Source organism: Schistocerca serialis, chromosome 10 (genome assembly GCF_023864345.2).
Source record: "Schistocerca serialis cubense isolate TAMUIC-IGC-003099 chromosome 10, iqSchSeri2.2, whole genome shotgun sequence".
NCBI lineage: Eukaryota > Metazoa > Arthropoda > Insecta > Orthoptera > Acrididae > Schistocerca > Schistocerca serialis.
The window spans coordinates 149,060,697-149,077,473 of record NC_064647.1 but is presented as its reverse complement, the minus strand read 5'-3'; the positions used below and the strand labels follow the sequence as shown (position 1 = coordinate 149,077,473).

Sequence of the window (16,777 nt, the reverse complement as noted above, 5' to 3'; positions counted from 1 at the left end):
CGAGACTCGTCCGACCGAGCAACATGTTTCCAGTCATCAACAGTCCAATGTCGGTTTAAACGGGACCAGGCGAGGCGTAAAGCTTTGTGTCGCGCAGCCATAAAGGGTACACGAATGGGTCTTCTGCTCCGAAAGCCCATATCGGTGATGTTTCCTTCAGTGGTTCACAAGCTGACACTTGTTGATCGTCCAGCATTGTAATCTGCACCAATCTGCGGAAGGGTTGCACCTCTGTCACATTGAACAATTCTCTTCAGTCGTCGTTGGTCCCGTTCTTGCAGGATCTTTTCCCGGCTATAGCGATGTCGGAGATTTGATGTTTTACCGGATTCCTGATATTCACCGTATACTCGTGAAATGGTCGTACGGGAAAACCCCACTCAATCGCTACCGCGGACATAGTGTGTCCCATCTCTCGTGCGCCGATTATAACACCACGTTCAAACTCACTTAAATGTTGATAACCTGCCATTGTAACAGCACTTGTCTTATATAGGCGTTGCCGACTGCAGCGCCGTATTCTGCCTATTTACATGTCTCCGCGTTTGAATACGATTGCCTATACCACTTGCCTACGCGCCTCAGTGTAATTATACAGGGTGTTACAAAAAGGTACCCCAAACTTTCAGGAAACATTCCTCACACACAAATAAAGAAAAGCTGTTATGTGGACATGTGTCCGGAAACGCTTAATTTCCATGTTAGAGCTCATTTCAGTTTCGTCCACCTACCCTCAATGGAGCACGTTATCATGATTCCATACGGAATACTCTACCCGTGCTGCTAGAACATGTGCCTTTACAAATACGACACAACATGCGGTTCATGCACGATGGAGCTCCTGCACATTTCAGTCGAAGTGTTCTTACGCTTCTCAACAACAGATTCGGTGACCAATGGATTGGTTGAGGCGGACCAATTCCATGGCCTCCACGCTCTCCTGACCTCAACCCTCTTGACTTTCATTCATGGGGGCATTTGAAAGCTCTTGTCTACGCAACCCCGGTACCAAATGCAGAGACTCTTCGTGCTCGTATTGTGGACGGCTGTGATACAACACGCCATTCTCCAGGGCTGCATCAGCGCATCAGGGATTCCATGCGACGGAGGGTGGATGCATGTATCCTCGCTAACGGAGGACATTTTGAACATTTCCTGTAACAAATGTGTTTGAAGTCACGCTGGTACGTTCTGTTGCTGTTTGTTTCCATTCCATGATTAATGTGATTTGAAGAGAAGTAATAAAATGAGCTCTAACATGGAAAGTAAGCGTTTCCGGACACATGTCCACATAACATAATTTCTTTCTTTGTGTGTGAGGAGTGTTTCCTGAAAGTTTGGCCGTACCTTTTTGTAACACCCTGTATATGTCTGATGAAATAAAAAGAGCAATTTATTTTTCTCTGCAAGTATGGCAACTCTTACGCTGTAATTTGATTTTAACAGTGTGGACTGTAAAAGAAAGTGCGTGTGATAACAGTTGTAATAAGAGAAACTGTTATCGATCTGAAGAAGGGATTCAGTATATCATTAGCAGAGCACTGTGGCATATACTTACACGTCACTGGAAAAAAAAATTATGGAAATTGTGGCGATTGTGGAGACATCACAACAAGAGTAAACAAGGTGACTAACCTCTGCACAACGATTCCATCATCAATAGCATTGCTGGAGATTTCGACACCGGAGCCCATGTCTGCCCAGCGGTATGGGCTGCCAACAGCCCTTACAGACGTGTATGCAGTGGAAGACGCTTGCAGCTCCTGCTGCTGCTGCTTCCGTTGTTGTTGCAGCTGCTGCTGTTTCTGCTGCTGTTCCTGATGCTGTCGCTGCTTCTGCTGTTGTTCCTGCCTCTGCTGCTGCTGCTGCTGCCGTCTCTGTTGTTGCTGCTGTTGCTTTTGCAGCTGCTGTTGTTTCAGCTGCTGTTGCTGTTGCCGTTGTTTCTCCTGCAGCTGATCTCGCAGAATCTGACTGTACTCGGGAGGCAGGTGCCTCATCTGGTGGTACAACGTCTGCATCTGCCGCTGATGTTGACCGCGCAAATACTGTAGGTCAGTGGCTGCAGTCGAAGACACGGCAGGCGTGGTTTTTGGGGCAGTGGTGGATGTGGAAATCTCAGGAGGACTCACTTCACTGACTTCTGTCCTGGAATAGTAATAAATTTTATGAGAAATTTAATCTTTCATGACCACATAGTCTGTCATGTCTGATTTGTTGTGAAAAATGTTCTCGGTGAAATTGTAGCGATAATTCTGCATGAACATCCGATATTTCGGCAATAACCACCACTGTCTTATTTGGGTAAGCAACTGACTGTAAAAGAAACAACAAAACACACACATTTAGTAGTGCCTGTCTTCTTTTTCTTCATCACTTGAACTATTAGGCCTTTGCCTGTTAGTGTGTCCATCTCTTCATTGGCATTCCATGAATTCTTCGGCCTTCCAGATTATAATTTCTGAGTTAGTAAAATAGTGTGCCATTACTCATTCTGTCAAGGTGTTTACTCCACTTTCCTTTGTCGTCTTCAGTTTTGTTTCTTACGACAAATGTGTTTAATTCTTTCCTAATGTCTACTCTGGTACAGAATTTCGCAGCTCTAAGAAATCTCACGTCACCTGCCGCAGTCTCACTTTCTTGCCATTTGTAAATGACCCACCATTCACTTCCGTAGGGTAATGCGTCGAGTGCCAAAACTTCATTCTTGCTATGTTTCGTGTCTAGTTTCTACGGATCCACACAGGCTTCAAAATTTTGCTACTTCCTTGTCTATATCTTTATCTTGGTCATATGTGATGTCACGTCTCACATAAATGAAATGGCTGACTTGTCCTACTACGGTACTTTTGACCACTACTTTTGTTCCCTTGGCACCCCTTTCTGTACTTAGAAGGTAAAATCGTTTTTGCAGATCAGTCTCTTTCTCTGTTAAAATTGTGCCCTCATCGGTACATAAAGCACAACTCAGAGTAGTCCCATTGTCTGTTCTAATACCTGAATGAAACTTGGTTTTCTATTCATGCAGTAAATCGTCTGACAGGGTGGTCAGAAACAGTGTGAAAAGCTTGTATGGGGGTTGCGGGGTAGGATAAATAGTTGTTAAGAAAAAAATTCGATAGGTTGCGCGGTTTCCGAGTTCATTACGACTGAAATTAGCCAATCAGACGTTGTGTGCCCACCGACGATGGTGTTGTAAGTAGGCTGTTTAGGTTTTTATGTTTATAACGCCACGTAGCGCTCTGTATGAAAACCACTGACTGTGCTGTGTGCAGTCTGTGGCTGGTTTGCATTATTGGAATATTTGCTATTGTATTGTTGGGCAGTTGGATGTGAACAGCGCGTAGCGTTGCGCAGTTGGAGGTGAGCCGCCAGCAGTGGTGAATGTGGGAAGAGAAATGGCAGAATTTTGAGAGCGGACGATCAGAAAGAGTAAATTTGTAATACTGTAATCATGAACTTATATATATATATATATATATATATATATATATATATATATATATATATATATATAATGACTTTTGAACATTATTAAGGTAAATACATTGTTTGTTCTCTATCACAGTCTTTCATTTGCTAACTATGCCTATCAGTAGTTAGTGCCTTCAGTAGTTAGAATCCTTTATTTCGCTGGCAGTATTGGCGCTCGCTGTATTGCAGTAGTTCGAGTGACGAAGATTTTTGTGAGGTATAGGTTATTGTTAGGAAGGGCCATTCTTTTAAGGATTATTGAAAGTCAGATTGCGTTGCGCTAAAAATATTGTGTGTCAGTTTAGTGTTCATCAGAATAAGTAAAGAGAGAAATGTCTGAGTACGTTCAGTTCTGCTCAGCTGTTTGAAAGTCAAATGACGTAAGAGATTTTCCAGCGCTGTCATCTTTAAATTTTTCTAAGGGGACGTTTCAGTGTCACCGAACGCTTTCTTCCTTTGGTTTCCTAAAACCTGTACGAGACAGCGATACAAAAATTTTACTAGTGATAGCAGTAAGGATCGAACCCTAGCCAAAGGATTTGCAGTCTCGTGCGCTATGATCTACACGCTGTTTGAATCGGGCGGGCCGATTGAATTCGCGCACACAACGGCCTGACTGTCTAATTTCAATGTCAGTTAACTCGGAAACAGCTAATTCTTTTCTTAACCATTATGTTTCAGCACGACCCACCCTGCATCATTCTTACAAACTGTTCGGGCTGTTTCTGACCACCCTGTATATATAAAATAGCGTGGGCGTAATGGTAGATCCATAAGTGACGCTCCCCTCCCCCGTTTACCGATTTCCTGTTGTAAACCTTACTTCATGAACTAAAACAATAACTGAAGGAAGGAATTGTCAGATCAGCAGGCTATTACAACGCTTCATTATAAAAGGTGCTGCCAGCTCTCGGTTTATATCTACCACGATTGTTTCGCATAGGCTTCTCAAGGTGTTTACTACCATGATGGTTTCGTACAGGCTTCTTAAGATATTTATTAAATAGAATGGGTACCCCCTATTCATCGTTAAGTTCCACAGATTTCTAGATCAACATTAGCTAAGTGGTACTAGACGCTGCAACTACAAAATTACACAGGCACCTACGTCACCTGACACTGAGAGCCTGCTTGGAAATTTTTGCACCATTATACATATTGGTGCAAAAAAGGATGCTGCGAGTGAGGTTTCAGCGATGGCACCATTGATCTCTAGTCTACCTGCATGCTAATCTATGGTCTCTGATCACAGAACTTCCGAGTGCCTGCTGATTCCTTTGCTTTGCGTCGTCTCCCATGTTGCAGCCGGGCGAAAAGTTTTGATTGGTCTGTACGTGATTAAGGTACATTTACGGATTCCGGGTTGTAAACCTTACTTCATGAACTAAAACGATAACTGAAAGAGGGAACTGTCAGATCAGCAGGCTATTACAACACTTCATTATAAAAGGAATACGTAATCAGAACAATTGATTCCTTCGAGCATCCAACGGATTATGCTAACTCCCTCTCGGTTTTGACCCTGAAATGGTAACAGAAAATTTACTATTCTATAAATATTTCGGATGCTCTATGTTTGCTGCGCGTACCATTCAGCAAGCTGACAAACAGTTGTAACACCATTCCCTTGTACACGTATCTGTGTCGTTAACATAGACCACATGTAACACCCAAAATCCAGAAGTTTCGCCGGCCGGAGTGGCCGAGCGGTTCTAGGCGCTTCAGTCTGGAATCGCGCGACCATTACGGTTGCAGGTTCGAATTCTGCCTCGGGTATGGATGTGTGTGATGTCCTTAGGTTAGTTAGGTTTAAGTACTAAGTTATAGGGAACTGATGACCTCAGAAGTTAAGTCCCATAGTGCTCAGAGCCATTTGAGCCATTTTGAACCAGAAGTTTCTCTCAGAACTCGATATTTGAGCCCTGCCGAAGGAAATATGTTCCCACATTTGCATTACGTGTGTGTGACAATCATTGGTAACATAAATACAAATAGGCAATGTAACAGATACCAAGTAAGAGAACACGTACTTCGTTTCAGATTAATGTGTAGGTGACATTTCACATTTTAATATCAGTTTTTATTTCACAAGTACATACTTTGTTCACATGTAGTATTTACTAGTAGCGGCATGACTGCGCAAACCATGTCTACTTTGTTTAAGACTCATCTACACCGTTTATAACATTTAATTTTACGACTTGAACAACTGAAAAGTTTCGCTAATACGGTATACAATTTATTGATTTCTGCAGCATCCAATGGCGTTATTTTGTTAGACAGTGGAGTTCACATGTTAAATTTAATAGAAGTAAAAGGAAATCAGTTTTCTGATCGTCGCTTCAATGTTAGGATCACAGAAGATTTTTGAAATCATATAGCAGAATTGTGATAGTGGTATATGCGACGTTATATGTTAGACATGTAGTTTAGACAGAAATCATTGCTTGACACCAATACAATCTGTAGTGCAGTGCACACAGCTTAGTCATCTGCATCATATCGTCATTTCTTCGAGAATCAGTTACTTTCCTGACGAAACAGTGGTGATCAGTGTCGAAAACTCGGATTTAATACAGAATTAAGGTGACGAGTGCACAGATAACAGCTCATTCAATTTGTTCTTTCATTTACAGTCGTCGGTCTTTCAGTAACGTTTGATCCCTCCCTTCATTTCTTGACACATTATATAACGCTTGTCCGTCCTATACAGCAGTACTGCTGTATCTGGGATCATTACCAGGTAGAATTAACGGAGTATATCGAGAAAGTTCAAAGAAGAGAAGCACGTTTTCTACAATAGTGAAATAGGGGAGAGGGTGTCATTGACATGATACGGGATTTGGGGTGGCCATCATTGAAACAAAGGCGTTTTTCGATGCGGCGGAACCTTCTCAAGAAATTTCAATCACTAACTTTCTCCTCCTCCTGCGAAAATATTTTGATGACGCCGACCTATATAGGGAGAAACGATCATCATAATAAGATAAGGGAAATCAGAGCTCGCACTGAAAGATGTAGGTGTTCGTTTACTCCGCGCGCTGTTCCATATTGGAATAATAGAGAATTATTGTAAAGGTGATTGTATGAACACCTTGCCATGCACTTAAGTGTGTTTTGCGGAGTATCCATGTAGATGTAGTCATTTATCTACACATACTGTCTCCGTATTTTAAGGTCTTCTATGAGATGCTACAGCTTCAATTGAACGTTGGAAGGACTTGCTCAGTGGTAGGCAGATAGGGATACTGTAAATAATGCAACCTACATAAGAAGTATTTCGTTTACATTTTCATGATGTTTGAGACATCAAAACAAGAGTTCGAGAAGGTAAGGGAATGAAATGGATTAGTATGCGACCTTGTGGTTCACAGTCTTACTTTTTTCCCGAGACAGAAGATACTCTTTTTCCAATACAATGATGCGTCATTTTTAAATGTAACTTAAGTAATATCACTACAGTTTTATACGAGGAAATATTTTACAAAACCAAAGAGAAAATTTTCTAAACAAAAATTCAGAATATTGCCCTGTTAAACAATGTTTTTGTAGCTATGGAGCTAAAATAACGCTGAACCAGCAGCCTCTGTTTTTACTTTTACTCTAACGTGGAAACATTTTTGTGAAATGCTTCACCACATATTTTAACAAGGCTCAGTCCATAGATATTGTTAAAAGATAATAGATACTATTAGGAAAAGTGCATGACTCCAATATGCGGTAGTTAATTCAATACTTCCAAAGATAAAATATCTAAAACCTTTCATAAGGCATTAGATAAATTCACATTATGTGATATCCCTGCAACTAACGCAACAAATATGATATTAAGCTTTCATACTCACATTCATGTCTTTTTGAAAAGACACACTGTTAGTGATTACCAAATTAGAAAAGTAGAAATGTTTTTCGTAAAGAAGTACACAACGCATCTTTATTTTACATGAAACACTCTTCACTGACTACTGTAAAAAAATTAAAATATATCATTAATACTTTCTGCGAGAAACACTAAACAAGTAATACCACAAGCTGCGACATTTCTTTACTACGAACGATAATACTACTTGGTAGAAAGATATAGACATCTCTGTTGTTACTTGGTATAAACATAAAGACACCTCACTTTTGTGTATAAACCTTCTCTGTGCTGATATGTATGGCTTATAATATTAGTTTAAATCCGATAGAGTTTCTATTGGCAGAATAACACCTACATTTAACATTCGCAAGTTTTATGAGTCATCACTGACTCTTGTAGATTTATATTGGTACTTTCTTTTTATAGAAATTCTGTCTTTGCGATTAACTGGAAGGCTGTTTGTCTGGTTATCAGACCAGCTTCAAGGCTTTTATTCTCGAAACATGCATAGTGTCGATTTCGCGCGGCTTCATATTTTATGAAACTGTGCTAGCATTTAGTCGATATAATTTGAAGAAACTATGGAGAATTTTTGGCTTCATCATTTCGGGAAAAATGATTGAGCTCTTGTTCAATCACGCAGACACACACACACACACACACACACACACACACACACACACACACACAGGGTGATTCAGCTGCCCCCTACCTATGCGGTTTATGCAACCCACCACGCCTTCAAATACCACATGCAAACTTTACTTAGTCTCTCGCTCACTACGTTCAAGCTATTAGTCCTACAGAAAAAGATGAACAGGATGTTTTTGCAGCAAATTTGGTGTAGTTAAATTTTGTACTGGGATACGTTTTCGCTGGAGGCGACGGTTTTAGAGTTATTCAAGAAAAACGCGATTGAAGGTCATTTTTGTAGGGTTTTCTTGAATACTTCGAAAGCTACAGCCTCTAGCGAAAACATATCTCGGTGGAGAATTTAACTACTTTAAATTTCCTACAAAAAGGTCCTGTTAATTTTTTTCTGTAGAGCTGATAGTTCGCATGTGGCGAGCGAGAGTATATGAAAATCTTTCACGTGGTATTTGAAGGGGTTGCAGGTTGCATGAAACCCGTAAGTCGACACAGATGAATCACCCTGTATACACTGTCCGTCAGTCACACAATTTGTATTGACTTGTCTGCAGACCAATCGTATATTTTTAGAATGATTCATTTATTTGCAAACGATCTGTGATCTACTACAAAAATTTCTCACATACTTACGCACCAGACCAGGACTCACATCCAGACCATTAAATTTCATAGGTAATCCTCTAGAAATAAAGATTCAAAAGCAGGATTAAAATCAGGACGAGAGCACATCAGTGATAAGATTCGTTGATGATGTTGCTATCCTCAGTGAAACTGAAGAGGAATGGCAGGACCTGTTGAAAGGAAAGAACAATCTAATAAGAACACTCCACGGATTGTGAGTAACTCGAAAAAAAGGCGAGAGCAACAAGGACTAGCAAAAATATGTAAGGGATAAATTGGTGACCGCAAAGTAGATGAAATTAAGGAATTCTGTTATCTTGGAAGCAAAGTAACACATGATAGACGAACCATGGAGCACCTAAAAGCAGGCTAGTGCAGTCACACAGAACATTCCTGGCCAAAAGATGACCATGGTGGCAAACATCGGGCTTCGTTAGCGGAAGAAATTTCTGAGAAAGTATGTCTGAAGCACAGCATTGAATGGAAGTAAATCAAGAGCTTTTGGAAAATCAAAAAAAGAATTGGAGCATTGAGATGCGCTGTTTTAGAAGGATGTTGGAAACCTAACACGAAGAGAGGAGGTTCTCCATAGAACTGGAGAGAAAATAAATTTATGGAAAACATGGACAGTATGATAGGACCTGTGTTAAGACATCGGGGAATAATATCCATGGTACCAGAGGGAGCTGTTGGGGATAAAAACTGTAGTGGATAACGGAGATTGGAATACACGCAACAAATGATTGAGGGTGTAGAGTACAACAGCTACTCTGAGATGAAGAGCTAGACACAGGAGAATAATCCATGAGAGGTTGCATCAAATCAGTCAGACGATGCAGAAGATGGATATGCCCCCCCCCCCCCCAAAAAAAAAGACGAAGTTGTTACAACAAGGAAGGACAGGAAAACAGCAATCAGTCAAAATTCAATTGGCTTTCTAAATGTTCTTCATATACAGATTTCAGCTATAAATACCCATCTTCAGTGCATTTGAGTGAGTTATAATCCAACAAACTCCTAGCAGTAGATGTCACCATATGACTCCACTGATGTACAGGCAGAAGAGGACCTCTCAGTTTCCTTCTGCGTGTACTGCTGGTAGTTTCGTGGATTATAATTCATTCAATGCACTGAAGATGGGTATTAATAGCTGAAATGTTAATACAATAGAATATTGAAAACGCAGTGGGATTGGGAGTGACTGCTGTAATTCCATGCTTCACACAGTCGCACAGATAATAACACACAATCACTGTGAACAACGCTTCTATAATTATGGAACCAAAGTAGGTAAAGTTGTTACTACCATCCTTCCTGATAATAATACACGGTTACTGTGAACAATGGTTAAATAATTATTCAACCAAAGCAGGTAAAGTTGTTACTAGCTCATCAATACGCTGATGTCATAGTGTACATCACAACTATCATTTGCCATCTGTTCCAAGCCCCTCAGATGTCTCCTGAAGGCCTTTACAGGAATTGTCCTGTAGCATGAACGGTATAGTCGAGAAATATGTTACCCACAGTCCAAGGGTTCTTTCGACGATGGACTTCCTGATCTGCTGCTGACACTGTACTGTTATGTTACTTGCTGATACAACTGCATGGTGTGATGAGTTTCGAGTCTAGGAGTTATGATGTAACAGACAGATGCTGCAGTGTGTACATGTATACCTCAGTCAGGGAAATATTGTCCAAAGAAAGCAAGGGTCTGTGCTGGAGCATACCGTTTGTATTGCCTGAATGTTTCACTCTGACATCAGCTGGTGCATTCCTTCGAAGTGAAATTTTTACAGAGTGCAGTCAAGTCACACAACATGTGGTACTTTCCAGAAGAGTGTAGTAGCTAGTTTTCTGATAGAGCGAAGTGTCCATTAGGAGCTTTTAAGACAGTATTGCAGATGGAAATAAAGAACAGGCCATGATGACATACCCCCAGACACACATTATGACTTTCAGTAATGTGGTACTTACGAATGTGCCTCAGGTGGAACGTGACTGTGGAACAGCTGTGGAAGTGGAGTGGACAGTTTCGTCATCTGCATCTGCTGTGTTGTGGTCGTTGGCACAGCAGTCAGCGCTTGGCTCCTGGGCTGCTGATGCGACGTGTGCAGCTGTTCCTGCTGCAGCTGTTCCTGCTGGTGTTGCTGCAGCTGCTGCTGTACCTGCTTCAGCTGCAATTGCAACCGCCTCCTCTGGTTCTCCAGCAGCTGCTGCTGCAGTAAAGCCGGTTGCTGTTGTGGCTGCTGCTGGTAGTGGCTGCTCTGGAGGGCGCTGTCTGGTGGTTCTACAGTGTTCCTACGACATGTTTAATGCATCACTGTATGTCTGATTTCCTCTCCAGAAGAATATCATTTCGACATTCACAATTATCACCTTGTATTGTATTGTATTGTATGTTAACCAGGGACCTAGAAACGATGGAGAGGTTCTGTCCCCGCCACAGCCACATTCGTCCACCACCCCACGACGACTACCACAGTCTACTTCACCCCTCCACCGTCCCACACTGAATCCAGGGTTATTGTGCAGTTCGGCCCCCAGTGGATCCCCCAGGGAACGTCTCACACCAGACGAGTGTAACCCCTATGTTTGCGTAGTAGAGTAATGGTGGTGTATGCGTACATGAAGAACCTGTTTGCGCAGCAATCGCCGACATAGTGTAACTGAGGCGGAATAAGGGGAACCAGCCCACGTTCCCTGAGGCAGATGGAAAACCGCCTAAAAACCATCCACAGACTGGCCAGTTCACCGGACCTTGACAAAAATCTGCTGGGCGGAATCGTGCCGGGGACCAGCGCTCCTTCCCACCCGGAAAGCCATGCGTTAGACCGGACAGCCAACCGGACGGGCATTATCACCTTAGAATTTTAGTGCTATGGTTTCTCTACTTGCATAAAATTTACAAGAGTGATGATTGACAACAATAAGGTGGATGCACTGTTTTAACTTTTGTAGCCTGTTTTATCGTTAGTTAGAAATAAATAATTTGAATGTGCCATGTATGCAATTAAATTTTTAAATGGCTAAAATTACACACACACACACACACACACACACACACACACACACACACACACACACACACACACATGCTACATGTATAGGTGACAAAGTACAAAGTTCATTAGATAGCTCCTACTACCACATCAGACCTCCTATGGCCCAGCTTAGAGCAGCAAATCGATGTGGCATGGTCTCAGAAAATCGTAGGAAGTCCCCTACAGAGATACTGAGCCACGATGCCTCTACAGCGATGCATAATTGTGAACGTGTGGCCAGTACAGGATTTTGTGCACAAATGAATCTCTCGATTATGTCCCATGAATATTCAATGGGATTCATGTCAGACGATCTGAGCGGCCAAATCATCCACTCAGCTGTCTAGAACGTTCTTCAAACCAATTACGAACAATGATGACCCAACTGACGTGGCGCACTGTCATCCATAAAACTTCCATCGTTGTTTGGGAACATGAAGCCCCTTTATAGCAGCAAATGGTCTCCAAGTTCCCAAACGCAACCATTTGGAGAGAATGACTGGTGCAGTTGGACCAAAGGACCCAGTCCATTCCATGTAACACAGTCCACACCATTATGGAGCCTCCACCAGTTAGCATTTTTGACAACTTGAGTCCATGGCTTCGCGAGGTCTGTGCCATACACGAACCCTACTATCAGCTCTTACCAAATGAAATCGAGACTGATCTCACCAGGCCACCGTTTTCCAGTCTTCTGGGGTCCACCTGATATGGTCACGAGCCCAGAAGAGGCGGTGCAAGCCATGTCCTGCTGTTAGCAAAGGCATCAGTCATCTGCTGCCACAGCTGATTAATGCCAAAAGTCGCCACACTGTCCTAATGGGTGCATTCATTTTCTGTCTACAGTAATTTCTGCTGTTGTTTCATGCAGTTTTTCTTGTGTGTTAGCACTAGTAACTCTATGCAAACGCTGCTGTTCAACCATCAGCCCCTGTAATGTCTGTGGTGAGACATGATGCCTGAAATCTGGCATTCTTGGCACACTCTTGGCATTGCGGATCTCAGAGTATTGAATTCCCTAGAGATTTATAAAGTGGAATGTCCCATGGGTATAGCTCCTACCACCATCCCTTATTCAAAGTCTACTTCTTCCCACTCTGCAGCCATGATCACATTGGAAACTTTTTCACATGAATTACCTGAGTAGAAATGACAGCCCCAACAATGTACTGTCCTTTTATACCTTGGTGTATGTGATACTACGTCATTTGTAAATATGCATATCACTATCTGATTACTTCTGTCACCTCAGTACATACATATGGGTTTAAAATATAGGCAATAATAAATTGAGAAAAAGATGAACTATTAGCGTTGGAAGTGGATTACTTGATACAATATGCTGGGATGTCAGACAAGGCTATAATTACATACTTGATAGAATCGCTGCTATGAGAGATTCTTGTAATTACCTTTTTTTGTAGATGAATGCTATTTCACCCTATTTTTAAGAGCGGTGCAAAATCATGGTGTCAGAATGCTTAGCTAATTCTGCCAGAGTTGATTTTTTTAACTACAGAGGATTTGTAGCAATCTCCACTGACCACTCAGCAGTAGTTGATGGGAAATACATCTGGTGATTGTTTCGTAAAGTACACCTTAGAATTTCCCAATCACTGTCAGTTGATTTAGCAGAGCTATATGATCCATATTTGGACTTTGGACTGCCACTTCACGCTAACATGACCAGTGATGCACAATGGCGCATATCACTACTCCGAAACCTCTCTGAATAAATGGGTGAACTTGTGGGCTCCTGGAATAAGGCACCTTTTTGACACACTCAGCTCGCTTTACAAAGCCATTCTTACGTACTGTGCTGCAAATTCTTACATACTCGAAATGGTAGAACTCGATTAATATACAATGATGAACCAAAACATTGCGACACTTGCATAACAGCATGTTGATGCTCATTTATAGCACAATACAACAGCTATTATGCACTCCATGTATGAACATGTCCTTGGCAGGTTTCTGGAGGTATGTGGCAGTAGTTTTCCACACAAGATGAAGCAATTCCAGTAAATTATGGGCTAGTCTTTTGTAGGCAAGGAACTGGTGCCTGATATTGTCCCAGATGTGCTCATAAGGTTCAGATCCTTCGAATTTGGAAGCCAAGACATCAACGTTAGTTCCTCAGAATACTGTAGAATGATTCTGGCCTTATGACTTCGACAATTATACTGCTGGAACACATCATCACCGTCAGTGAATGTGTTAAACATGAAGGAATGCATGTGGTCCACAATAATGTTCACATAATCTACAGCTTTCTTGCAGTCTTCATTTACTACCAAAGTTCCGAGGAATCCCACGTGAATTAACCCTGTAATATAATACTCTCACCATCGACTTGTGTCAACCAAGATGTAACAAGAAACGTGACCGATTCAACCAGGTGACACATTTCTATTTATGTACAGGCCAATCTCACTGTTTCTGTCCGCGCTGCAATCCTAATTGAGAATGTTGTTTAATCAACATGGGAACACACATGGTCATCTGCAGTGGAGTGACATGTTCAGCTATGTGCACTGGAGGGAAGCACTTGTGCCTGTGTCACCGTTGTACTCTGTAGTCAGACGTGACAGAGATCATCACACAACCTGCTTTACAGAAAGGGTAAGTTTCGAATCTCACGTTCTGTGACGCGGTGTGGAAGTCCGACACTTTGTCACTCACTCGTGGTTTCACTGTCGCTCAGCCGATATCCATACATGCTCACGACATTAGCAAACGAATGACCGACCATCTTCACAGTTATAGAGATTCTCATTTCTTGATGACTGAACATAACAACCTAAAATTTAACACAATCGCTTATGTCAGTGGACTTCAACATATGTGGCCCGTAACAAGGCTAGAAGGACTTCCCAATCGTCTCTACTCACATTCTATACTTTCATTACTACATCACATGCCGACAGAACCACCAGTCACCATTCTGTCACTCATAACGTTCTGGCTCGTCTACATCTATATCTACATTTATACTCCGCAAGCCACCCAACGGTGTGTGGTGGAGGGCACTTTACGTGCCACTGTCATTACCTCCCTTTCCTGTTCCAGTCGCGTATGGTTCGCGGGAAGAACGACTGCCAGAAAGCCTCCGTGTGCGCTCGAATCTCTCTAATTTTACATTCGTGATCTCCTCGGGAGGTATAAGTAGGGGGAAGCAATATATTCGATACCTCATCCAGAAACGCACCCTCTCGAAACCTGGACAGCAAGCTACACCGCGATGCAGAGCGTCTCTCTTGCAGAGTCTGCCACTTGAGCTTGCTAAACATCTCCGTAACGCTATCACGCTTAACAAATAACCCTGTGACGAAACGCGCCGCTCTTCTTTGGATCTTCTTTATCTCCTCTGTCAACCGTACCTTGTACGGATCCCACACTGATGAGCAATACTCAAGTATAGGTCGAACGAGTGTTTTGTAAGCCACCTCCTTTGTTGGACTACATTTTCTAAGGACTCTCCCAATGAATCTCAAACTGGCAGCCGCCTTACCAACAACTAATTTTATATGATTATTCCACTTCAAATCGTTCCGCACGCATACTCCCAGATATTTTACAGAAGTAACTGCTACCAGTGTTTTTTTCCGCTATCACATAATCATACAATAAAGAATCCTTCTTTCTATGTATTCGCAATAGATTACATTTGTCTTTGTTAAGGGCCAGTTGCCACTCCCTGCACCAAGTGCCTATCCGCTGCAGATCTTCCTGTATTTCGCTGCAATTTTCTAATGCAGCAACTTCTCTGTATACTACAGCATCATCCGCAAAAAGCCGCATGGAACTTCCGACACCATCTACTAGGTCATTTATATATATTGTGAAAAGTAATGGTCCCATAACACTCCCCTGTGGCACACCTGAGGTTACTTTAACGACTGTAGACGTCTCTCCATTGAGAACAACATGCTGTGTTCTGTTTGCTAAAAACTCTTCAATCCAGCCACACAGCTGGTCTGATATTCCGTAGACTCTTACTTTGTTTATAAGGCGACAGTACGAAACTGTATCGAAGGTCTTCCGGAAGTCAAGGGAAATGGCATCTACCTGGGAGCCTGTATCTAATATTTTCTGGGTCTCATGAACAAATAAAGCGAGTTGGGTCTCACACGATCGCTGTTTCCGAAATCCATGTTGATTCCTACAGAGTAGATTCTGGGTTTCCAGAAATGACATGATACGCGAGCAAAAAACGTGTTCTAAAATTCTACAACAGATGGATGTCAGAGATATAGGTCTATAGTTTTGCGCTTCTGCTCGACGACCCTTCTTGAAGACTGGGACTACCTGTGCTCTTTTTCCAATCATTTGGAACCTTCCTCTAGAGACTTGCAGTACACGGGTGTTAGAAGGGTGGCAAGTTCTTTCGCATACTCTGTGTAGAATCAAATTGGTATCAATGCATACTGTCATGTTATCACGAACTGTGCATCTGTAGGACATGTTTCAGGCTGATTCGAATTATGCCTCTGAATGATATAGCTCTGCATTTTTCTCAATTCCACGACAGGTTTCATCAGGTTCAGTCTTTGAGTTTACACGCTAGGGTTGTCGCCAGTTCTGAGTCGAGCAAACTGTTTTCCATTAGTGAAGGTAGCAGCATCCACTTACCCCACGACCTGAGTCGGACTCAGACTGGCAGGGTAAGGCCAGTGCTGCGTCTGCGACACGTGCTGCAACTCGTCAGGGCTGCCAACTGTCGCGGAGCCCTCCGCTCCAGGGGTGTGCACGACCAGGCTTGTGAAGAGCGGCTGGTCCCCAGTGTGCATGCTGACCACGCTGAGAGACGCCGGCTCCGTCATGTTGGCACCACTGCCGCCCACTAACAGCAGCCAGCTGACTGTCAGGAGCCATGGGGCGGCTAGCAGCTGCAGAAAAAGACGATTCCTCTCACTGATGATACACCTCGCATTCTCACACACCTTTGCCTCTAGTTTGCTCTGAGTACGTTATCATCGCTTTTTTGCTACTCATAACAACAATCTTGTTGTTACAGATTTTTATTAAATAAAACAAATAGAAAATTTTAGCAACAAGTGGACTGTTGTCATTTGTGGCCAAAACGTAATGATAAGCAGGTGTGCTCATTATTCATAAAAAGGTC

The 16,777-nt window shown here is 42.4% G+C and overlaps 1 protein-coding gene across 1 annotated transcript in view; it reads right to left on the bottom strand.

Annotated features, from left to right (window-relative positions):
• The window catches only part of LOC126424623 (transcription factor SPT20 homolog), a 32,867-nt gene extending 16,392 nt beyond the window's left edge, over positions 1 to 16,475 (bottom strand). Inside the window, exon 1 of the mRNA XM_050087360.1 lies at positions 16,285 to 16,475. Coding sequence (XP_049943317.1) covers positions 16,285 to 16,475 — 191 coding nt within the window. The remainder of the gene's footprint in view (positions 1 to 16,284) is intronic.
• Between the last annotated feature and the right edge of the window lie 302 nt (positions 16,476 to 16,777).